General features: G+C 52.6%; 1 protein-coding gene and 1 long non-coding RNA gene across 3 annotated transcripts; one reads left to right on the top strand and one right to left on the bottom strand.

Moving 5' to 3' along the window:
- Nucleotides 1-6276, bottom strand: LOC103547236 (uncharacterized). The gene is made up of 5 exons (XR_011524750.1): nt 6121-6276; nt 5413-5529; nt 4865-5003; nt 769-1944; nt 1-321 (listed from the first exon to the last, which is right to left on the bottom strand). It is a non-coding gene; the product is annotated as an uncharacterized lncRNA (long non-coding RNA).
- Nucleotides 5875-24620, top strand: STX1B (syntaxin 1B). Of its 2 annotated transcripts, none has more exons than XM_070567994.1 (10): nt 5875-6439; nt 14544-14618; nt 14827-14926; nt 15018-15092; nt 17831-17904; nt 18283-18391; nt 18589-18662; nt 20565-20702; nt 20803-20913; nt 21173-24620. In XM_070567994.1, exons 1-10 carry the CDS (start codon nt 6410-6412, stop codon nt 21251-21253), a joined length of 867 nt encoding a protein of 288 aa, XP_070424095.1. In that variant the 5' UTR covers nt 5875-6409; the 3' UTR covers nt 21254-24620. The 2 variants fall into 2 exon arrangements, with proteins under 2 accessions (XP_070424095.1, XP_070424096.1); XM_070567995.1 differs by lacking the exon at nt 5875-6439 and adding an exon at nt 8119-8171.
- The last annotated feature ends 93 nt before the right edge of the window (nt 24621-24713 follow it).

Genomic DNA, 24713 nt, shown 5'->3' on the forward strand with positions numbered 1-24713 from the left:
AAGGGTGGAGAAATAGGATTTTTATTCATCATATCTATGCGTGTGAAATGACACATACATCAATGTTATTCATTGGGTAAAGTTTGCAATGGATTAGAAACTTGTCCAGTAGCAGGTATGCAGCTGTCAAAAAGAATGAGGGGGCCAGCCCCGTGGCCGAGGGGTTAAAGTTCTGTGCACTGCTCTGCTTCGGCCGCCCAGGTTTGCAGCCCAGAGTAGGTGCAGACCTACTGTGCTCATCAGCCATGCTGTAGAGGCATCCCACATACAAAAAATAGAGGAGGATCGACACAAATGTCAGCTCAGGGCAAATCTTCCTCACTAAAAAAAAAAAAAAGAAGAAGATGCTCATTATGTATAAATATGAAAGTGCTTCAAAATATATTGTTAGTTAAATATCAAGGTATAGAATGAGTGTATCATGCTACTGTTGTATAAGAAAAAGAGTGTGTGTCTGTATCCTCATAAAGAAATCCTGGAAAGTCACATAACTAATAAGTCACATAAACTAATAAAAGTACTTCCATATGGGTGGTTTATGAAAACAAGGTGAGTACAATTGTTAGAGTAAGAATTTTCACTGTAAACCTTTTATATTACTTAGACTTTTGAACCATGTGAAACTATTACCTATTTTAAGTAATTATATCAAAGAAAGAATGGTAAAGGGGTATTTTTAAAGCAAAGAAATCTGCCTTAGTCAACTCAGGCTGCTGTTAACAAAATACCATAGACTGGGGGCTGAAACAAGAGATATTTATTTCTCACAGTTCTGAAGGCTGGGAAGTCCCACAGCAAGGTGCCAGCAGATTCAGTTATTGGTGAGGGCTCTCTTCCTGGCTTGCAGAGGCGGCCTTCTTGCTGTGTCCTCACATGGCAGAGAGAGGAGGCTCTGGAGTCTCTTCCTTTTCTTGTAAGGGCACTAATCCCATGAGTGGCTCTACCCTTAGCACCTCATCTAAACATGATTACCTCCCAAGGACCTACCTCTTGATGCTGTTACGTTGGGGGTTAGGCCTTCAACATATGAACTGGGGGAGGATGTAGACATTCAGCCCATAACAGAATGCTGTGATCAAACCCTCACCACAGATGGCTGTGCTGGTGAGCGGTACACAAGGCACCACACGAGAGGGCCACCAACCACATTGTGGACATCACATATTTGAATATTTATTACAAGTTATCTGCTGGATGGAGGTAGAGTGCCATGAGGAAGGGATACCTTTTCTCTTCGCACAAGGGTGCAGTAAGGGTTGGTAGTAGCCCTGACTATGTGAAGGTTGATTGGGAAATCAGTTAGGAATCACCGCAGGCCAAAAATAACATGGCCTACACTGAGGCCTACACTGAGAGCTGGTGGGGATAAAACATCCACTCAAGAGACAGAAGCTATCAGACAAGGTTGCAGATTGGAAGGAATGGTGAGGGAGTAGCAGGGTCCTAGATGACAGCTGGGTCTCTGGCTCTGGCTGTATGTGGAGGCAAGTTTGGTGGAATAAGAGAAATACCTTAAAATAAATTGCCATTATAAATCATAGCAACAAACTATTAGGAAATGTAAAATCACTGTTTACAGAAGTATATAAGGCCTAAGTAAATCTTCTAAAAATATGTTAATTTATCTCCTTTATGAGATAAAAATTTTATCGAAAGACTTTAAAGTCCTAAGCTAATGGATAGATATACCATGTAAATGGATAGGAAGACTCAATATTGTAATGACATCAGTCCTCCCAAAATGTATCTACAAAGTCAGCACCATGATCCAGTCTCTGCTGCATGACATTCACTCTGGTTTGGGTGAAGAGAAGAGCTGGGGTGAGCCCCCAGGGAGGCAGATACCAGCTGAGAATGTTTCAATAGTCCAGGATTTCTGCCTGGATTGGATCTCAGCTCCTGCTTTGAGTAAGTTATTTTAACTCTGTGCTTCAGTTTCCTCATCTGTAAACAGAGATAATAATAGCAGTAACTTCAGATGGTTGTTATGAAAATTAAATGAATGAATATACATAAAACAGTTAGAACAGAACTTGACGCATGATAAGCACTACATAAGAATCATTTATTGCTATCGTTATTATTATTAATGTTACTGGGGCTGGCCCCATGGCCAAGTGGTTAAGTTTGTGTGCTCTGCTGCACCAGCCCAGGGTTTTGCCAGTTTGGATCCTGGGCGCAGACACGGCACCGCTCATCAAGCCATGATGAGGCGGCATCCCACGTGCTACAACTAGAAAGACCCACAAGTAAGAATACACAACTATGTACCGGGGGGCTTTGGGGAGAAAAAGGAAAAAAAATAAAATCTTTAATGTTATTAACATTATATTCACTTTACAGGTTCATGATGATTTGAACAGGCGGTGGAAATAGTGAGGAGAAGGATGCCTGACCAAATTCTGGGGGCCTAATGAAGAAAGCCTGAAAATGATCTCAGGGAAGGAGGACAGGAAGGGGTGCACGCTAGGATAACAGTGCTCTTTCACATCTGCTTCAGTAGAGGTTTCCACGTTACAAGTGGCTTCCATGCTTATTTTCTCATTAAATCCTCACAGTGGGCCTGAGGGATGAGTATTATAGCCCATTTTATAGATTTGGAACCTGGCCTTAGACAAGTTAGGTAACTGGCTCCATGGGGACAGGCTGATGTTTGTTTTGCTTGCCACTGTGTCTCTGGCACCAGAGCATAGTCCTGGCCCAAAGAGTAAGGCCTCAAGAAATACTCACTGGTTAATGGATGAAGAGGTCAAATCGGTGTTAATTCTTTTGTTCCTAAAACAGCAATTGTGACAGGTCCTGCGGCAGGTACCATGGGGGAGGTGGAGGTTAATCAGAGGGGGTCCTTGAACATGAGGCACTCAGAGCCCAGCAGGTTGATAAGCTATGTCTAAATGTATCCACCTGAAGTACTGAGTCTTCTTTGAGGGACCGGTGCTCTTGGAAGTAGCACAAACCCACTGCAGAAATAAACCTTTGTTGCAGTAAGTCACTGAGATTTGGGGGGTGTTTGTTATGTAGCATAACCTAAGCTTAGCCTTGCCTACCTGATAAACTGTGGTTCCCAGGCTTGACTGAAAATAGGAATTGCCAGAGGTAACTGCTAAAAACCCAGATTCCTGGGCCCCAACCCAGATCTACTGAATCAGAATTTCCAGGGAAGAGGCCTGGTCATCTATATATTTGACAGCCTTTCCCTCCAGCTTCAGGAGGGTCAAGAAAGACTCCAGCAGCTAAACTAAACTTTGAAGGAAGAGTAGGAGTTGGGCTTAGAGATGTGAGAGGGAAGGGTGTCCTAGGGCTCAGGAACAACATGAGGAAAGGCACAGAGGTGGGACCGTGCAGGAAATAGCTTGAGACTGGAATCAGGGTACAGGAGGGGTGGTGGTATACACTCAAGTGGGAAGTTGGGTCAGGAAGTCTGGGCTTTATCTCATGAGCATTGGGGAGCCTGGGAGGTTTTCTGGGCAGAGGCTGGCCTGGTTATATTGATGCTTCAGAAAGGCCACTGAGGCAGGGAGACAGCACAGGAGGCTGGTGCACAGTCCAGGTGACCACCTCACAGGGTTATGGGATTGACTTTCAGTGATCGTTGATGTGATGAGCTCAAAATCCCTAAACAATGAGAGGAATCACCATTGTTATCCCATCATTTGTGCCAGTGTCCACCTTCAGAGCTGCAGCCAGATTCGAGTTGTGTGCCTTTCACTCATTCATTCATTTAACGAGTATTTCTTGAGCACCCACTATATGCCAGGAGCCATGGTGCCACTGGTGAACCAGTAATGAACAAAACAAACAAAAATCCCTGCCTCCATGGAACTTTTCTTTTCTTTATTCCTGAGTAAAGGTGTGAGGGACTCTGCCATCCATCCACTCATTTATTCATTCAGATTTTTTGTGACCATCTACTTTGTGCCTGACCTTTTGTTGGTTGCTGGGGAGAAGCAGACATGAGTCAAGCCCAGGCTGGTCCAGTGCAGGAGCAGACTCAGCCCACAACTTGTGAGCCTGTCTGCCTAGACTGCTGGCAGAGGCTTGAACTGGGCCTTGAGGGATGAGAAACCTGACCATCAAAGAAAGGGCTAACCAGGGTACTGGGCAGAGGAAACTGCACAGCGAAAGAGTGCGAGGTGTTTGGGTCCACGATTCCTTGGTGTGGTTAAGGCCTGGGGTCCACGGCACAGGGAGGGAAGTGTGGGATAGATGAGGTGATGGTGGTGGGATTTGGCTACTGCGTGTCATCCCGGAGTTGTTGGTGCAGGGGGTTGATATTGTCACCTTTGTTTGGGGGACAATCACATTAGCAGCTGGGGAGAAAGGGGCTGGAGGTGGGAACACCAGAGAGGAGGCTGTTCTAATGGTCCAGGTGAAAGCTGATGAGGGCCTAGACTGACCCGAGGTGGTGGGGATGGAGTGGACCAGGAGACAGCTCTGGATTTGGCAGTTGAGGGAGGAGCTATAACACTGGTTTTACAATCAAAAGATGCAAGCAAGAGTGCCTGCTCTGCCCTTTAATAATCTGTGAACTTGGATCTGTTACGTAACCATTCTAAGCCTCAGTTTCCAGATCTGGACACTTGGGATAACAGCAGTAGCTGCTATGAGGTTGGGAGGATTATGGGAGCTACTCAGCATAGCACCCGGGACATGGTAGATGCTCCGAACTTGGTAGCATTATTATGATGAGAGAGAGAGCCAAGGACAGCTTTGTGCCTGCTTTGAGTGACTAGGGGGATGGAGATGCCATCTCTGATGGTGAACACAGGAAGGAGCACCTTGGGGGAAGGCAAGGCCACCACAGTCTTAGAAGTTCCAACATCAAAGCCCTGGCCTCGCTCACTCTAGTTATGGATCTACTCACATCTCTGATGGCGTCTTTTGTCTCTGTATTCTTGGTGCCCAGCTCAGTGCTCAGGCATATGGCAGGTGGTGCCTTTGAGGAGCAGGATCTGGCTTGCAGGTAGAGATGTGGGTGTTGTAGGCATGAGGTGCAGCTGAATCTGGGGAGGGGAGAGGGTAAAGAAGAGAACCTGGGATGGGGCCCAGGGAACCCTGATGTTGAGGGGTTGTTGGAGAAAGGAGGAGTCTAGAAAGAGGCTGGGAAACAACATCTAGAGGTTGGGGGTGGGGAGGGACAGGAGGTAAGGGGCAGGTGGGGAGCCAAAGAGAAGAGGGTTTCAAGAAGAAAAAGGGCATCAGGGTCAGATCAGGCTGAAAGATCATGGAGGATAAGGCCTACTGACTGGTGGATGGATTTGGCATTAAGGAGGTTGCAGGGTACTTGGCAAAAGCAGGTTCAAGGCCTGTCGAGGCCAAAGCCCCATTGCAGGGGTGGAGGAGTTGATGTGATGTTAAAACATGGAGATGGGGAGAGGAGAGGTGGGCATTAAGGAGAGTGATGCAGGGTACCTGACCCTCAGGAGTACCAGCATTCCCCTCTCAAGAAGGATGAATTTCGTTCTTAACAGTCAGAGCCATCTAAAGATAAGCCAGGAGGTCTCAGGTGGGGTAGTGAGCACTCTGTCTCTGGAGGTAGAAAAGCAGAGCTCTGAGACCCACCACTGCCCAGGGACTCTCAAACTTAGAGTGGGGAAGGCTGTGCCAAAACACAAGCCCCTTGTCCTCCTCAGCTAGGCTTGGGTGTATCCCAAAAGCCACCTAGAGGGTCAGTCTTGCTTATTTCTAGGGTCCACAGAGCCTCCTGCAGGCACTCACAAACACATCCGGAGGTGGTCGTGCACGGGCTCACACGGATACTCAGACACAAAACAAAATCTATCTATGTCTCCTGGTGTAAAGGGATTCACAGCACCTCTCCCCAGGTTATTCTTTTAATTTATTCCCTTATCCTTTTTCTGCCGGTCCACCCCCACCCCACCACAGCAACTCGGGCCTCCCGCCGCATCTCTGTCTCTCTCTGCATCTCTCCCTGCTTCTCTGGCCCTGCCCTTCCCCACCCGCTTCTAGGCCTCTCCAGTCTCCCTCCCCCTGAGTCCCCCTCCCCCTGAGTCCCCCTTCCCGGGACTACAACCCCCAGGCACCCCCAACCCCGGGCGCTGCGCATGTCCCCTGCTCCCCGCCCCCTCCCGGTTCCCCCCTCCCTCCCTTCCTCCTTACCTCCCTCCGCCCCCCTCCCCCGCGCTTCGGCTCCCGCATCCCTCCATCCAAGCCTGTGCCGCAGCCGCATCGCCACCGCAGCCCCGGCAGAGCTGAGCCCGGCCCAGGCCCCTGTCCCTGCCCGGCCCTTGGCCTGCCGCCCCTGGCTCCGCCCCCGCCCGCGGGCCACCCCTAGCGGCTCCGGTGTCCCCTCGGCGCCCCCAGACCCCGGCCTCCAGCATCGAGGCAGGAGGCAGGGAGCAGCAGCAGAAGCAGGAGGACGAGGAGGAGGAGGAGGAGCCGTCGCAGGATGAAGGATCGGACTCAGGAGCTGCGGAGTGTGAGCTTGGGGGTGGGGAAAATGGGGGGGCGGGACCCCAATATTTGAGGAGCGCGTGGGGGTGGAATGGGGGAGGTGCTGGGATGTGGGGGGAAATGATGAGACTGGAGGTTGGTGGCAGGGGCACCCCAATATCTGGAGGCACCTGATGCCCCCAATGAACCTGCATTTTGGGGACAGTGGCTGGAAGGGGTTGGAGGCCATTAAGACACAAGAGGGCAGGAGAAGTCTCTGGGGCCTTGGACACCTCACATTCTACCGAGGGCCCTGAGGTCTGATCTGGGGATAGGAGAGAGTAAATGTCAGGAGAGAATTGGAAGGTAGTGTCATGCCCTGGGCAGATTTGCCAAATTAGAAGGATGGGGCCGGTTACTGGGCCAGGCTGAGTCTGGTGGGACCCAGATTTGAGGGGTGCTAGGAAGAAGGACACAGGTTGGGACTGAGATGCCAACACTGGGCAGTGAATGAAGCGTGTGTGTGTGCACTCTCATGGGTTGTTCCCCATGGGGAGGGGGCACCTCTCAGAGGCAAAGAGGAAAGGAGTGGCCTCAGAAGACAGCCAGAGGGCCAGGGCCTGACATGGGGTGACCCCAGAGGTGAGAGATGGGGATGCAGAGGAGAGGGGCACGAAGTTCTACACACAGGGCCTTGGAATTGGGTTGTATGACATGGACTGTGCTCTGCTGGGGGTATATGGGGCTTCCTAAACAGTCAGGAGCAGCTCATGCGGGCCCCGGGTCTGCAGGCCTGAAGAGGCCTGGATCTAGGAATCTGGCCAGGCACTTAGTTGTGTTTGGGTGACCGGGGAGGAGGGCTGCCATTTGGAGGGGCTGTGGAGTGGGGGCTTGATGAGAAGGGTTTCTGAGGTGAGGAGGATGCTCGGGGATTTGGAGAAATGACCTGGGGCCCAAGGAGGCAGCGCTGACAGCCTGCTGTGTGCTCATGGCCTGTGGTGTTATGTTAATAAAGTCCTAGCCCTAGCCTGTGTATCCTGACACACTGGGTCTTTGCCAGGAGCTTGTTGCTTGTTACTCCCAGGATTATTACTCCATTTGACAGATGAGGAAACTGAGGTTTGGAAATGGAAGGAACTTGCCCAAGGTCACCAAGCAAGTGGGTCGGAGGATCAGACTGGAATCGGGGTTTCCCGTCTGCCAAGTTGACATGTGTCTCTGCTTTGTTGGCCTTTGAAACAGAAGTCTCAACACGGGGGGTAAACGCTCTGCCTTCAGAGAGCTTCTGGATTTGGGGATGGGAGCGAGGTTAGACAACACAAGAGGAAGGGAGTCGAGGCGAGTGACTGTTGTGTCTGGGGAGAGATGGGTTGGCAAGTGGGAAGGAAGGAGGAACTGGTGGTTGAGGGAGGGAATTCTGAAGGTTTGTTTCCTTATTAAACTTTTCCTGAATTTATGCTCAGGCATCAGGAAAATGACAATAATAAAAATAACCAACACTCCTGTGCCAGACACTCTTCTAAGTGTTTTATATGCTTTAACTCATTTTGATCCTCATCAAGCAACCCTTCAAGGCTGATACTAGTATTATCCCATTTTATAGATAAGGAAACTGAGGCCCAGAGAGGTTAGCTTGACTGGAGTCACACAGCTGGTAAAAGGCAGCCACGCAGGCTGGCTCCAGCATCATGCTCTAAACTCCCCTTCTCTCCTGATGCAGTTTTCAAAGCAGGTTGCCATCCGTAATCTCATCAGACTCTCACCAACCTCCTGGTAAGGTAGGTAGACTGAGAAACTACCTCACTTTATAGTTGAAGAAACTGAGGCCCAGAGTGGTTAAATAACTTGCCCAAGGTCACACAGCTAGCAAGTGAGGAGTCCAGATTTGAATCCAGATCCCCTGCTGCCAAGATTATTCCATGACTCCAAAAGCCAGAGAAATGCAAAGTGAGTTGGAGTGAGGCTGTGGTGGAATTGTGGTACAATTAAAGAGAGAGGGAGGGAAAGGCTAAGACAGGGATGGAGGGGGAGGCAGAGGATAGGAGTCCTCATCTGAGTGGGTCAGGGGGCCCTGCCCAGAGGCGAGCAGTGCTGTCTGCTGGGGCTGTGGGGGCAGCCAGGTGGGGGAGGTGGGAGGTGGTGTGGAGGGTGAGGGGCTGAGTGCTGCTGGCTCTGGTGTTAGTCACAGCTCAGGGAAACTGGAGTTCGGGTGGGGGCGGGTGGGGCGGAAAGAAGATGCCAGATGTGAGGAGTACAAGGGTCTCCCTGCCAGAGTTGAGAACGAGGAGGCTGGGAGGCAGGAGAGACTGGGCAGGATGTAGGAGGCTGAGGTAAGGGGTTTCTGAGATGCAGAGAGGGATCTGGGAGCAGTGGTGGGAAGGGATGTGAGCCCAGAGGGCCTGATTGTCTTTCCAGCAGTACCTTAGAGTTTCCGAGGGGTTCTCAGATCTGTTTATCACATCGTAGCTGAGGGCACAGACTGGGGAGTCAGACTGTCTGGGTTCAAATCCCAGCTTTGCTACTTCCTATGTGACCTTGGGTAAGTTGCTTAACCTCTCTGGTCCTCAGTTTCTTCATGTGTCACTTGGGAATAATAATAGTACCTGCTTTGCAGGGTTGTCCTAAGGATTGAAATTATTAATATGCAAAGTGCCTAGAGGGGCCTGTGCACAGCAGTGCTCTCTGAGTGTGTGTTATTCCACAGCTGACTTGTTTGTTTCTCTTGAACCTCACATTAGCCTCCTGAGATGGGCAGGATGTGACCCCTAATTTATCTTGGAGAAAATTGAGGGCCAGAGAGGTAACCCTGACTTGCCCAAGGTCACATAGCTGTTAATGGCAGAGCCAGGATCGAACCAGAGTTTTCTGTCTCCAGATCACCAAGCACCTTTGGTTGGGAACTGGGAGGCGCTGGGCTGGAGTGGAGGCTGCAGTGGGGAGTCAGTCAGCTGGATTGGTGTCCCAGGGTCCGAGGCCTGGGGCCAGGGATGGGGCTCCGGGAGAGAGGAGGGCGAGCAAGTGAGGTAGAGAGGAAAGTCGGTGGGAGAGAGAAGGCACAAGGGGACATGTGGGCTGCAGCCTGGGAGGTGGCTGTGGAGTGGGAGGCAGGAGACAGGGGCACTGGGGAGACTGGGCAATGGGAGAAGGTATGGCCTCCCGTGAGAGAGGCTTGAATCTGAGGTCTCGTGGGAATGGGGGCTGCAATAAGACCAGTCATGTGCCCTGAGGCAGGGATTGAGCACTGGGTGTGGGACAGGCATGGTCGGCGCTTTAGAAAGCAGGCCTGAAATCACAGAAGGAAAGAGTGGCCCAGTGTGCGAGAGAGTGGCAAGGACCAAGAGAACACTGGGCTGTGCACTGGTGTCCCCTACTGCGGACTGGGCTTGTTTCTGCCATTCAGATACACCAAAGTCCCCGCTGCTTGAGGGCCTTTGCACTTGCTCTTCCCTCTTCCTTGACTGTGGCACAGTTGACTCCTTCAGGACTTAGCTCAAATGTCACCCCCCCCCCCCCCAAAGGCCCTCCGTGACCATCCTGTGTAAAGCTGCCCTGAGGCACGTTTCTCTATGTCACCTCTCCTGGTTATCTCCCTCCTGCTGCTGAGCACAATCTGAAATTGTCATGTTCATCTTTCATCATCTGTCCCCCTCCACTGGAATGTCAGCTCCTTGGAGGCAGGGCCCTCTTCCTCTCTTGTTCCCCACTGTATTCTCAGCAGTACCCGGAAGAGAACTTGGCACAGATCACACATATTTGTTAGATGAGTGAATGACTCAGTGGGGCAGAGGGGGCACAAGGAAGGGAGTGGGTGGGGAAGGCAGAGGAGAGAGGTTGGGGGGGAGGGCTAGGCTGCACGGTGGGAGGGAGAGAGGCCCAGGTCAGGGAGACAGATGGACAGAAGTGGGGGAGGGCACAGTGGAGAGAGGCTGCTGCCTCTAGATCAAATGATGCTTGCACTCCGGGGAAGCATGTGTGAGCACGTGCATGTGTGCATGGGCACACATGTGTGTTTACACACACACTCTATGACTTTTCTGTCACCCAATTCCAGTCTCTTTCCACCTGTGTTTTAGTCACCAACTCACCATCTGTCTCTTTGGTCACCGACTTGCTGGCTCACGTTGTCCCTGTCCTCCTTCCGTCTACGCATCTGTCTATGTTGTCTCCCCTGACTGACACACACACACCAGGGCCCTTGGGTCTCTAATGGGGAAGGACTGAAGCTAGAGGCTTGGATCTTATGCCCCCTATTCCCAAGGTGGTTTCCAGAAGGCACCCAGGCTCTCTGCACTCTCTCATTTAATTCTCTCAGGCACTTGAGGAGTTGGTGAGCAGTAAGGGCAGAGAGCCTGGATCTAATCCAGGCACCACTCTGTCAGCACCCCATCAGCTGTGTAATCTTGGGCAAGTTGCTTGATCTGTCTATACCTCAGTTTCTTCATTGGTCAAATGGCAACAAGAGTAGTATCTACTTCATGGAGTGGTTGTAAAGATTAAAGGAGAAATGCAAAGCACTTGTCACAGGGCCCCACTCAACGGTAATCAGTACATATGTGTTAGATGGATATAATTCTTATCTTCTTCATTTGCACATGAGGAGACCGAGGCTTGAATTGTCCATAAAGTGGATCTGGGCACAATTGGTCATCTTTTCCTGGATAGTCTTATTTGCCCACACCCTGCTTTCTTGTAGGCTGGCCAACTTCTTCCAGAAATGGAAGCTGTGCTCATTATTAAACGCACACACCTCAGAGCAGGGAGGGCCCTTGGTGAGCACATGCATCAGCCCACCCATTTCACAGAGGAACGGGGGCCCAGAGAGGGGCTGAGATTTGTCTGGGGTCACACAGCAAGTCAAGTGGAGGCTAGCATGCCTGGCTTCCTCTCTGGGCTCTTCCTGCAGCCAGGCACCTCTTACTGGTTTTCTGTCCTGGCCACAGGAGTTCAGCAGTACTGAGGACACAGCAGAGCGACTCTTTGGGGCCAGGTAGGAATAGAGGGATGAAGAAGAAAGAACCTGGGATTTAGCACCGGACAGTTCAGGTCCCACCTCGGCCTTATTTGCTGTGAAGCCTTGGACAGGTCAGGCAACCTCTCTGAGCCTGTTTTCTCATCTGTAACATGGGAGGGGTAGGGGGTAATAGCCACCCCTCACCAAGCAGTTATTCTCTGGCAGGATTAGGCATTTTCCTGCCTGGTCTCATTGCCTCCTCCTGCCTACCATTTGGGGTAGACATTATTACCATTCAGCACATGCAGAGGCTGAGGTTCATGTAGCCTTCTAGTTATTGACCTGGCAAATTCTTCAGCCTCTCTGTGCCTCCATTTCCCCATCTATAAAAGGGAGCTATAATAATATCCACCTTGGGGGGTATTATAAGAATTAAATGGGTAAATATATGCAGAGTGCATAGAACAGTGCCCAGCACATTATCAAATGCTATGGAAATGTTTGCCATAAGTATAATTATGTTGGCCAATGCTCCTTACAGAGTTTTAATAAAGATTAAATGAGATAAGAAGAATGTAAGACCTATGGAAAAGGTGCTATCAAATGCTAATATTTTGCTAGGTTTTCAGGGCTTTCCCCAGATTGGGCCTTAGCAGGGGCTGACCCAAGAGGGAAGATAGCTGGGGGCAGAGTCCCCTGAAGGAGGTGGCTTGGTCTCAAGCCTTCGAAGGGGTTATGGGGGGAGGCATGTCTTATATGTCTATGATTTCCCAGTCCCTTCAGCCTGGGTGTCCTTGGGCAAGTCACTGTCCTTTTCCCCCCTCTGACCTCCTGTCCCCTCATCTGTGAAACGGGGGACAATGCTATTTGCTCAGCCTTTCTCACAGGGCTATGACGGTGAGGATCCAAAGGGATTAGAGATGTAAAAGTGTTTGTAAACCACAGAGGATTATTAGCTCTGAGCTCTCTGTAATTATTATACCAAATAAGTCATACTTGGGCCCTCTACCTTCCTCTTTCACCAACATGTAAACAGGCAGCCAGGGATGCCCCAGGGCAGAATCTAAGGGAACTGGCTCTGGGAACAACAGGAGAGTGAGAAATTAGACTTTAGGAAGTCTAAAGTCAGCATGGGGAAGGGAAAGAGACAGAGAACAGGAAAGTTCCCGGTCACCTGGGCTGAGGGTTGAGTGCTTGAAGGCAGAGAAGGGGCAGAGGAGTGGCTTTTGGCTCAAAGGGAAGGAAACCTCATGGGGTAGTTAGCTTTTTGAGGACAGAGCATCATGGAAGGCCGGTGGGTCCTCACAGATGAGCTGAGCATCCCAGAGCCTCTCAGGGCCAAGGTCAGTTGGGGTGGAGGTCAGGTCAGGTGGAGGCTTGAGAAGCCAGAAGTCTTATTAGGGTCCCCAGTCCCCACCTGGTGCCACCCCTTCTAGGGGCAGCTGTGTGCAGAGACAGAGGAGCCTCCCTTTCCAGGTGGATCTCTGGGATTATCTGGAAATTAAATGGAAGTGCTGAACACATTTTCTGACGCGGCGTGGGGCCCAGTGTCTGTGGGGAGAACCCCTGGAGTTCCATCTGGGCAGGAAGCTGGGGCGGCTTCGAGAGCATCTGGCTGGAGGGCTCCTCCTGGAGCTGCCGGGGCGCTGCTGACTCCGAGTTCCCTCGCCTGTCTAGATTGCAGCTAGGTCCCATCTGGCTTTGTCTAGGTTCGATCTGAGCTGTCTGGAATGTGTCTGCGCTGAGTCTAGTTCAGTCTGAGTCTGTCTGGTTTATGTCAGGTTCAGGCTGCAATCTGCAGACCCTGTCGAGGTTCGGTATGAGCTCCTTTCTTTAGATCCCACCTGGCTACACCCCAGGTAGATGCTGTTGGGATCGTATCTTGATTTCCTTCAGGCTCTGGTAGTTAGATTTTGAGTTTTGGCTAGGCTTTGTCTGGAAGTCAGGGTGAGCTCTGTTTAAATTTCCATTGGGGCTGATTAGGGCTCCGGATGTAATTAAGCTCGATGGGCTCAGCTTTTGCCCTCAGACTTCAGTCCCAAACAGAGAAGAGTCTTGGGTGAGGAGTGTGTGGCATTGGGGAGCCCTCCCTGCTCCCCCTCCTCTTTCCCAGCTCTGAATGAGTGTGCAGACCTGAGGCTCAGAGAACCTGGGAGAACAGGCCCAGAGGGCCCTCCCAGATGTCCTGGGGGTGCAGGTGAATGTCTAGGTGTCCACACGTGTCAGTGTGCAGCTTTGCTGTGGGTCTGTGTGCGGGTGAATGTCAGCATGTCAGCATATCTCTGTGTGGGTGTCAGCGGGCCCATTTCTGTGTGCCTTGTGTGTCAGCCCTTCTGTCTGTAACGCTGGTCTCTTGGCGGTGGTGGTGGCGGTGTGGGTGGGTGAATCCCTTTGTGTCTCTGAGCCCTGGAGATGGAGGGCTGAGCAGCTGCAGGTTGCAACTGGGAAATCCAAGCAAGTGAGAGTGGGTGGGTGTGAAGTTGGAAGAGGCTGGATGAAAGCAAGTGAATACACCAAGCATAGTCAGCGAGGGGCAGAGCCACTGAGGGGGGTAAGAGCAGGCAGGAGGAGGAAGACCCAGGGAGGTCGGGGTGCTGCCTGTGTCTCTCCTCCAGCCCTCGCTGGGCCTGACAGTGCTTGCTCAACTTGGCGCCTGTGGCCCACTGCTGGCAGTGAACTGACCTTGCAGAGGGGACATGGCTGGTTGTGTGTAGGCTGGAGGGGAAGAGAAGGGGAGCAAAGTGAGGCCTGGACAGGAGCGGCTGGGGGTGGGGTGGGGGGTTGGAGAGGGTCAGGCTCTTGCGACTTCCTTCCAGACCCCTCCTCGGAGCTCAGAGCCAATTACTGCAAGGCTGACATTTAGCTGGTTGTTACAGTATTGAAATACTTCCATATGGTTGGTTAACAGCAGCTGTCCTGAGCGCCACCAACCTCCAAAGTGACTGCACTCACAGGACCACTTCCACGCCCTGAAAGGGTTCCTTTTGCTAATTCCCTCCAAGGTTTCCTTTGGCCTATCAGCTACCTCGCCTCCAGGAACCTGTTCCACAAGATTCCAGTGTTCCTTCTGATGACCTGGTGCCCTTGCTGTCCCCCCTGCATATGACCCCTCCCAAGACCCCTGCTCTGAGCCTAGAGCTGGGAGCCTCGGGACCCGGCTAGGGACTGCTCATGTACTCCACCTTTCTTTTCTTCTCAGGCGAAAGACAGTGATGATGAGGAGGAGGTGGTCCATGTGGATCGGGACCACTTTATGGATGAGTTCTTTGAACAGGTAACTGAGCTTCCAGTGCCCCAGACCCCAAACCTGGCCCCGAGCCAATAACTTCCTTTTCCCTGTCTCTCCACTCTCTACTCCCACACCCCCTTGACCTTTTACCAGTCCTTCTGAGTCTGGCCCATTGCCCTGAACCCTAACTGAGCCCCCTGGATCCCTTGTCTGGCCAATGACTTGGCTGGGTATAGTCGATTTGCTGCCCCAGGTGGAAGAGATCCGGGGTTGCATTGAGAAGCTGTCGGAGGATGTGGAGCAAGTAAAAAAACAGCATAGTGCCATCCTGGCTGCCCCCAACCCAGATGAAAGTGAGTGCTGCTGTTGGATGACTGGGCTTGGTTGGGAGGAGGGGTCTAGGGTCCCATCCAGACTTCTCACCCTCCCTGGCCCTCCCCTCAGAAACCAAACAGGAGCTGGAGGACCTCACTGCAGACATCAAGAAGACGGCCAACAAGGTTCGGTCCAAGTTGAAAGGTAAGGAATGCAATCCCCCGACTAAGAATTCTGCCCTCCGTTGGAGCAGACAGGTCTTTCTATGAGGAAAGTCGACAGACTTCCAGGAGCCAGATTCCTAAACAATGAGAAAGGGCAAAGCTCCAGATTGCCTTCCTTGCTCCAGATTCTTTGTTTTTGTTTTTTTTTTAAAGATTTTATTTTTCCTTTTTCTCCCAAAGCCCCTGGTACATAGTTGTGTATTTTTAGTTGTGGGTCCTTCTAGTTGTGGCATGTGGGATGCTGCCTCAGCATGGCCCGATGAGTGGTGCCATGTCCACGCCCAGGATTCGGACCGGTGAAACCCTGGGCCACTGAAGCGGAGCGCGATAGCCCAACCACTTGGCCATGGGGCCAGCGCTGTTCCAGATTCTTTGGAGAAAGACACATGACAGGGAAATGAGGGAGAAGAGGCTTTCTGTCCACATTGCATTTGAGTTCTGCTGGTTTTATCAGCATAAAGATCCACCAGAAAAATATAGTCTTCCAAGTGGCTTTAGTTTCATTAAGGCCTCATTTCTCCAGAACAGGTGCTTGGCGTAGTGCTGAGCGCCCAGTAGGTGGGCTCAGCAAAAGCTTCTGATTTGGTATCCTCAGCTCAGGACAGATTGGACTGTGTGGCTGACATCAGGTGCTGGCACACTTTCAGAAGGGACTTGCCAAATGCTCATGTATTCACTCTAATTTAAGGACTTGGGTGCTGGTAATAACCACCTTCCCCTAAAGCATTGTGCATTGGGAACCTCCTTGTCTGCTGGTGCCAGGGGAATAGCAGTGTTACCATGATGCTAATTTGCTCATGGTAATTCAGCGTCAGAAAACATTTGCCCAGCACCTACTCTGTGCGAGGCACATTGTTGGGCTTTGGGGAAAAGGACCCCTGTCAGCCCTGAGTGCACTGACCTTGGTCCAGGGAGACAAGGATGGGGACTCTGTGCCCTCCTGGACTTGATGGGAGGGCATGTGTGAGCCTCCAATGCTGATCTGTAAAAACAAGCCTTTTGCACACAGGATAGTGTGCTGGAAAGGAAAATGACCTCAACTGGGAGCACATTAAGTGCAAATCCAGGCTGAGGGAGTCCAGTCTCCATCATCAACTCATTCTGGACAAGTACCTTACCCTCAGCTTCCTCATCAGTACAGTAAGAAAAACTGAAGCAACTTCAAAGCTGGCTTAAAAAATTTTTTTTGTAGCAAAATCTTTTTTTTTTTCCCAAATGAAATCTTACAAAGAACTCTAATATATAAAACACAGAGAGAAAAAAATGAGGCTGATCTAGGGTTGGGAGGCCCAGGGACCTACCTGCCTGGCCTCCCCTTCACTCTTGGCAACAGTCCCTGAAATTCCTTCTCAGAAACAGGATTCCGTGGAACACAGTTTAAAAATCCCTGGGCTCAACAATTTCTTTGGGCCCATCAAGCGCTGACCTTAACACTCCCTATAAGACCATGAGGAGGGCTCCACGTTTTAGGGGTTCAGGAATAGACCAAGACAGAAACTAGGGAACGCGGCTGTGGCTTAGAGAAGCTGACCTTCGAGACCTCCAGGAAAAGAGAGAAGATTCTCTTCTTCTCCATCTTCTATGTGGTGGCACAAGCTCAGGCTTTGTGTGTCACCTTGAGTGAGTTGTTTTACCCATTTGAACCTCACTTTCTAGCCTGGAACGTTGGCTGATATTGCTGAACTCCCAGGGCTCTTGTAAGAAGTCAGTAAGACCCTGTAAAGAACCCCTCCCTCCAGGGCTTGGCCCCAGCCCCAAGTCTGACAGTAGGGTCCCAGTCTGGGCCAGAGATTCTGATATCCCTGGATGTGTGTTCCTGTACTTTTCCCACAGCAGCTGGGCCAGAGCTGTCACTCAGTCGCTGTGCTTGCCATTGCTGGCAGGGAAGCGTTGGGGTGCCATCCAGCCCTACACCTCCCCGGCTGCCAGCAGAACAGAGAAGTGATGTTCTCAGGAATGGCCTGGAGGCCCTTCCAGGTCTGAGAGGGCCTGGTGATTCATGCCTGCTGCATTTTCCAAGCACTGTAGATCTTACTGCGAGCTCTCTTTTAGAAAATCTGAATGATGAGTGTCAGGAGTGCCTGGTCCAGAGGCAGGAATCCCAGTTAATCGGTGCATTTTTCCAGAACATCCTTTAGAAATGGGGATTCCTGGGACGGGGATCACCTTGCAAGGCAGGGGGAGAGCACTTTTCTCTGTTGAAGCAACCATCCACTCACCCTAGAATTTTCCAAGGAAAGGGCAGCCACTAGAACCTGACTCACCTGAAAGTTCCTTCCTTCCACCAGAAAAATCCCAGGGTGGGTTCCTGTCCCTTTCCAGAGGCTGTGGGAAGTGGAGTTCCCCGCACACAGGACACCCTCCAGTGGACTGGGCTCGCACCCCCTCGTGCGGTAGGGCAGGATTTACAGCTGTGGGATTCTCTAAGACCCATCCTTCCGCCAGAACAAATAGCCCCTTCTGTCTGGTGATCAACTGACCCTCAATCTCCCCTTCTACCTGCCTTTCGGAACCCCTCAAACGTCTGTCCTTTTATTCGCCGCCCTGCTGCCTCCTTACTCTGGATCCTTTACTGGGTGCCACATGGCCCTCGCCATGGGTGTGACATCTCTTCACAGGCCTGGGGCCTGCCTCGGAGTGTCGACCCTTCTTACCTCCCGATCCCCAGCCCCACATGCCCCGGATCTCCCGCCCAGTCAATGCCCCTCTCTCCCGCAGCGATCGAGCAGAGCATTGAACAGGAGGAGGGGCTGAACCGTTCTTCTGCGGACCTGCGCATCCGCAAGACCCAGGTAGGAAGCGGCGGGGATGGGACCGGGCAGGGGAGGAGGCCCGGCGGGAGCTCGGCTGGTTGGGGTGGGCGGGCCAGAGCAAAGCACAGCGGGGGGGTGCCCAAGGAGTAGTCTGGAGTGGGGCGGGGCTATAGCGGTGGGCCGAACCGGGCCGCGTTCCAGTGCGCTAACGCCGGCCGCAGCTGGTTTGGGTGTGGGTAGAGAGATCGAGGGATAGCAGGTGTGCACTTGTGAGGGGTTGGAATCGCGGCGCGACCTGAAGAAGGGACCGCTGGCTAACTCAGCCCCTCCTCCCTACTCCGTCCCTCCTCTGCCTGCCGCACCCCCGCCCCCCGACCCCCGCCTCCGGCCCATTATATGTCTGTACCCCCATCCCAGCACTCCACGCTCTCTCGGAAGTTCGTGGAAGTAATGACCGAATATAACGCGACCCAGTCCAAGTACCGGGACCGCTGCAAGGACCGGATCCAGCGGCAGCTGGAGATCAGTGCGTGTGCCCCCGCCCTCCACCCCCAACTACCCAGGCCTACCCAAGCCCCCTTCCAGGGTCCTTCCTCTCCTTGGAGGGGGCGCCTGGCCTGAGGCTGGGTTGGAACCGTGGGCTCCCGGGTCCCTGCCCCATCCCACCACCTCAGGCCCCCAGGCTGTCCCAGTCCCTGAGCAGGCAGTCCTTTCCCCCTACAGCCGGAAGGACCACGACCAATGAAGAACTGGAAGATATGCTGGAGAGCGGAAAGTTGGCCATCTTCACCGATGATGTGAGCCCCGGGTGGGGGTGGGGTCTGTTTTTAGGAAGCGTTTGCTTCTCTCTTGCTAAGCTTGGGTTGAAGTCAGAGTCCTAAATCCACCCTGGAATAACAAGCAGTAGGAAGCCTGAACCTGGAACTGGGGAATTCCATGGGGGTAGAACGGGAAGGCACCCCCATCAAAAGGGCGAACGGTAGTTTGCCAGCACTGTTCTAAGCACTTTACATATTTACATTTACCTGCTAACTCATTAATCCTCACCACAACCCTCTGAGGGAGCTGCATTTCACAGATGAGGGAATCTGACCCAGAGAGGTTGAATAACTTGCCCGAGGCCTCAGAGCCAGGATTTAAATCCACAGTCTCAGTCAGAGTCAGTACTCCTCAGTTCTAAGATACACAGCTCCCTACTGAAGCAGGTCATTTCACCGAATGACTAATTTGCCTTCATTTTGAAGATTGTTTTAAAAAGCAGTTTTAGTTTTGCTGAACTTTTGCACACTGCCTGCCCTGGGCGTTTCACGTGTGAGTCGATGGGCTTCCCCCAACATCAGTTCTTCTTTCTCTTTGTTGACTTTTGCCCCGGCCCGCCCAGGTCTGTCTCTCTTTCTGCTTCTAGTGGCGGAATGGCTCTGGTTAAGCTTTCTGGACCAGGATTAAAGGATGTTCAGTGACTGTCGAGCAGAGCAGTTTTCAGCAAATTGTTATTTAGATAACTGATCTTTGTTAAACTAGCTGTGAGCAAATTGATTGAGGGCCAGTTAGCCTGGAACCCCCCAAACAGCTCTGCCGGACTGTCTGTCTGAGAATGGAGGAAAGCCTTGTGAGAGAGTCTAAGGGGACAGAGCTAATCCCTGCCAGTTAACCCACCATCATTGCAATGGAAACCCATCATTACAATACAGGGTGGCCAGTACCGTGCCTGAAGGCTGTGCAGCATGCAGACAGGCAGTAAGGTGGTCGTTAATTACTGGGGTCAGGAAGGGTTTCCTGGGGAGAGTAGGATTGAGCTGTGCCTTAAGAGACGAGGGGCATTTATTTGGACATGGGGAGATGGGCGAAGGACACACTAGACAAAGGGAACAGATTGAACAACGACTGGGAGAGTGGACCACTTCCCAAACAGCCAGTGGATGATTTTGGCCCTTATAGGATATGGAGGTGATGAGGGTGGAAGGGGAGACTGGGCCTTGACTGCTAAGGTAAAGGAGTATTGCCTGTGGGTAGTGGGGAGTTCCGGAGGAGTGGCTTGATGTGGTCTGAAAAGCGAATGGTTTGGGAAGGCATTTGTGGGGAGGAGGCGGACCTGATTGTGGGTTGGAGTCTCTCCCCCTGACTCTTGAGGCCTCAGTGTGTTTCCTTATTATTTCTCCCCGACCTCATGTTGTGGGGGCGCCAGGGAACTTGTGGGCACACTGCCTTCTCATCTGGGCCTCCTCCTCTGCTTCTGCTCTCTCTGCTGTGCCCTCTTCCATTCCCCTGTCTGCCTTTGACTAGATGGGGCCCCCAATGCTGGGGGTCTCCTGCACCCCCGTCTCTCTTCCCTGGGCTTCCCTGGTGTGTGATAGAGAAAGCCCTGGGGTGCGGTGGTGGGCACAGGGCAATTTTTATTTCTTGTAATTTAACAAACTTCTTTTTAGTGCTTACTGTGTGCCAAGTACTGTTCTGATTAGTGCACGCATATTAACTCACTTAGTCTGCACAACCACCATGTGATGTGGGCACCGTTATTCTCCACCTGTTCTAGGTGGAAGAACTCAGACCCAGAGAGGTTAAATAATTTGCCCACGCTCACAACTAGTAAATAAAAGCCAGATTTGAACCCAGATGCTCTGGCCGCAGAGTCCGAGCTCTTATGGGAGTGAAGGGTGGTCTGCATCTTCCCCCCCTCGACCTCACCGCCATCGCCCTAGATCAAAATGGACTCGCAGATGACGAAGCAGGCGCTGAACGAGATCGAGACGAGACACAACGAGATCATCAAACTGGAAACCAGCATCCGCGAGCTGCATGACATGTTTGTGGACATGGCCATGCTCGTGGAAAGCCAGGTACTGCCTCTGCCACACCACTGTGGAGCCTCCTCCAGGTCCCTGGGGTCCCCTCTTCCAGCCCAGCCCCTACCCCTCCGTATGCACATCTGGTCTGCAGGGTGAGATGATTGACCGCATTGAGTACAACGTGGAACATTCCGTGGACTATGTGGAGCGAGCTGTGTCCGACACCAAGAAAGCTGTGAAATATCAGAGCAAGGCCCGGAGGGTAAGCCGGGGCAGGGAGCCTAGGGAGTGGGTGGGCCAGCCGAGCCGGGGGTGCTGGGCCCAGGCCGGGTTGAGGTGAGCAAGGAAGTATGTGCAAGGCCTTGTCTCTGGCTCTGACCTCTTCCTTTTTCTGTTTTCTCTCCCCTCTTCTTTTTCCTCACACCCTTTCCCTTCCCTTTTCCCCATCTGTCTGTCTGTCTCTCTTTAACTGTCTGTTTCTCTTTCTCTTCCTTCTTCCCTATCGCCCTTCCTGCCTGCAGAAGAAAATCATGATCATCATTTGCTGTGTGGTGCTGGGGGTGGTCTTGGCGTCATCCATTGGGGGGACGCTGGGCTTGTAGGCCCCCCACCCCTATCTCTCCCAGACCCCTCCCCTACCACATCAGGAGCAATACCCCCACCAGCCCTTTCCATCCCCTGCTCCAGGCTCACCCCCAAGACAGACCCAGGCAGCCCCCCTTCACCCCCATTAGACCCTGGAGTCCCTGGACCTCACCCTGCCACGGACCACCCCTGCCCCCCGCACGTAGATAGCAGCAGGTGTGATTCCACATGCACACCAACATGCATGCCGCTGGCACATGCTCGAGACGTGTGGACACCCCAGCGTGTGTGTGTATGTGTGTAGATGTGTGTAGAATCACCAAATCACTCTTCTTACCCCCCACCTCGAGTCTGTGCTGTCTGAGCTTCCCCCCTTCTCTTGGGTTGTTGTGTAGACTATGATCAGGTACAACAGAGCAGCCCACCAAGCCCCACTGTGTCTTCTGTGAATAGGTGTGTGTGTGTGTGTGTGTGTGTGTGTGGCCACAGATCTGTGGACACACAATTTGTGTGCGTGGAATTTTGTGTTTGAGTGTTTCCATCCAGTGCAACATCACTTCCTCCACTGACACCCCTCCCCTGTGTCTGCTATAAATGGGGTGGGTTGCGTGGGTACAGACACTCACATTCACTTTCCCAGAGGATCCAGGGAGACCCAAATACACATAGGCCATGGCAGACACCCAAGCATGATACAGAGCACCCTTCTGGCTTAGTCACCCCAGGGGCTGACACATGTCCTGGGGAGTGTGTGTGTGTGTGTGTGTGTGTGTGTGTGTGTGTGTGTGTTGTCAGCCTGTGGAGTTCAGCCAAGGTGAGTGGAAGCATATGTGTGTAAATAACCTAGCTTGGCCTGTGTATACATGTGCACTTCCCCCAGCAGGTGATGAGAGGGACACGTGTGTGTGTGTGTGTGTCTCAAGGATGTACATGAAGTGTTGGCAGGTCTTCTCCTCAGACAGAGCTCTCCATATCGTGCACTGGACACCTGTTTTGGGTGGGCACAGAAATCTGTATTTCTATGCTGTCTAGAATATGGGTGTGTGTGTGTGCATGTGTGTGTATGGAGGCTTTCTACATAGTGTTTCTGCCCCTGTGTGTTATACACACACACGTTTATCTTTAAAGACGTGTGCCCCATCCAGGTTTGTTTATGCAGATTTACTTACCTCCCACTTCCCCGAGCCACTGACCAGTATCTGGTATGGCTACACACTGCTACGTCAACATTGTACAACTGGAGCTTCCTGCCTGCAAAGTCTCAGAGCCCCTGTGCACACATGCCCAGATGCTTATCTTTCTCTGTCTCTGCCAGAGGATAGGCCTGCACCCGTGAAGGTTTGGCACACCTCAGTCTGCTGACACATGCCATGACTGAGGAGGGCATGTGCAGGTGGCCACACTCAGGCACACACATACACACTGGAGCACGCGTGCATGCTAACATGGGCATGGTGCCCCTACAGGCCTGCACCCATTTGCACACGAATGCCTCCTGAAAGGGCTATTGGTAGGAAATGTTACTGATGAGGCAAATGTCGAGGGCCACCCCAGACAAATTAACAATGAGAGCATGCCTGCCTCCCACACACTGACCTCAGAGCTGGGAGAGGCCAATGTTTGTCCCCACTGCCTCAGGGACCCTTGAGTTTGGGGAACTGTTTATTTCAGACGTACTGGAACGGCCAGTGTGGCAGTGGCCACTCAGGATGCGCTAAGTCCCAGGACCCATCCCCTGATACTTCTGCTGAAATGTTGGCAATAGCTGTTCCCCCATCAGGGTGACTCTGAAGGTGGGACACAGGCCTGGGTTTCTGACGGTGAGGAAAGGGCTAGCTCCTCCCTTGTTGTGTGGACAACAAACGCATGGGTGGTTTGTGCATTTGGAGGCAGGTGAGAAGTACACGAGGGAGGACAGTGTCAGAAGCCCCCCCACTCCGTGGCCCAGGAACATGGACCCACACTTACAGGATGGAACGCACAGGTGCAGGAATGTGCCCTGCCCTGGGCTTGGGGGCACATGTGCACAGGGTGAAGGACTCAAGGGTGTGTGCAGATCATTTCCAGGGTCCACTTCATGTAAAGCATGTGTGAGAGACATGACCTTCCAGAGTGTGTGTATGTGTGTGAGAAAATGCAGGTGTGACCTTCCAGAACACAACACCCCTCCCCACTCCCACCCCAGCTCAGATAGCCAGCCCCTTCCCCACCTGGCTGTTTGGGCCCTGCCTGTATGTGGCCAATACATGTAACCCCCAAGGTGGGCTGTCCTGAGGAGGGGAGCCTGCCTGTACATTCCCAGAATGCCCTTCTGCAGGACAGGAAGTTCGCCCCGTGTCTGACTGCAACCCTCCTGCTCCCATCTCAGGCTTCTTTGGGGACATCAGAGCAGGCCCCAGCAACTCCCTCCTTTTTCCTTCCTGCTGCCCAGCCAGGACACCCTTTCAGCCCAAGTGTTTCCAGAATTTCCACAACCTTGGGGCCACAAGAAGGGTGGAGACATGGCTGGAGTGATGCTACTGACTCTTTGAGTGCTATTAGGCCCATAGCTGCCCATCTCTGGGCCTCAGTTGGACCAGAGGGTCCCCAAGGGTCTGCTATGCCCCGGCTTCTACAAGTCACACACATCACACAGTGTGTTTGCTTGTTGGCTGCAGTGTCTGTGTGTCCTGGAGTGCTGTCTGGGGGCTGGTGTCTTTTGCATGTTCTCAGACAAGTGTGTGCTGCCCACCCTCCATGCACCCACAATCATCAGGCCCATGCGTGCCCCATGGGTGGTCCCAGGCCTAGCCAGGGCTTGCTGCTTCTCCTCCCCCTTTCTTCTTAGCCCTCCCTCTCACGAAGCACACTGCGTGTCCATCCCATGTGCCTGTGGGTTGATGCACGCTCTTGCCACGCCTTGAGCGTGTGTACATGATGTGTTCTATGCATTCACCCTGCCTCCCCCCAGCCTGCCCCACAGAGGACAAGATGGGTGGCCCTGGCTCCCTTCTCCCCCACCCACCCTGTGCCCGCTGTGCAGCCATGTGCGTTGGCGTGTGTTTCCGTGTCGCTGGCGTGTCACGTGACGTAGCCGTGTTTGCTGACATGAGTCCCTGCCCCTTCTGTTTCTCCGTTGGTTTCTAGAGCTCTTTGCCTCTCTTCCCCAGAGGGGACAGGACTCCTGGGGCCTGGCTGGGGGCCCAGAGCCAGGCCACCCTCTCCTGTTAGCCCTCAGAGTCCCATTTCTCTCTATTGGTGACCAAGTTGCAAATGGATAAAACACAGGAAAATTCTGCCCCGCCCACCCCCCCTGCATGTCCTGTCCCCAGAGCCCCCCACCCCCACCCCGGGCCAGGTCGGGCCCTGTGGGACGGGAGAAATAGCAACCAATCCAACAGCGGGCGTGCTGTGTGCTCACTTCCTTCTGTCGACACATGGGCCAGGCGCCGTCGGGAGGGGGAGACACATGGTGGGAGGTGGGCTGGGGAGCTGGAG

This window comes from Equus przewalskii, chromosome 12, assembly GCF_037783145.1.
Source record: "Equus przewalskii isolate Varuska chromosome 12, EquPr2, whole genome shotgun sequence".
NCBI classification, from domain to species: domain Eukaryota; kingdom Metazoa; phylum Chordata; class Mammalia; order Perissodactyla; family Equidae; genus Equus; species Equus przewalskii.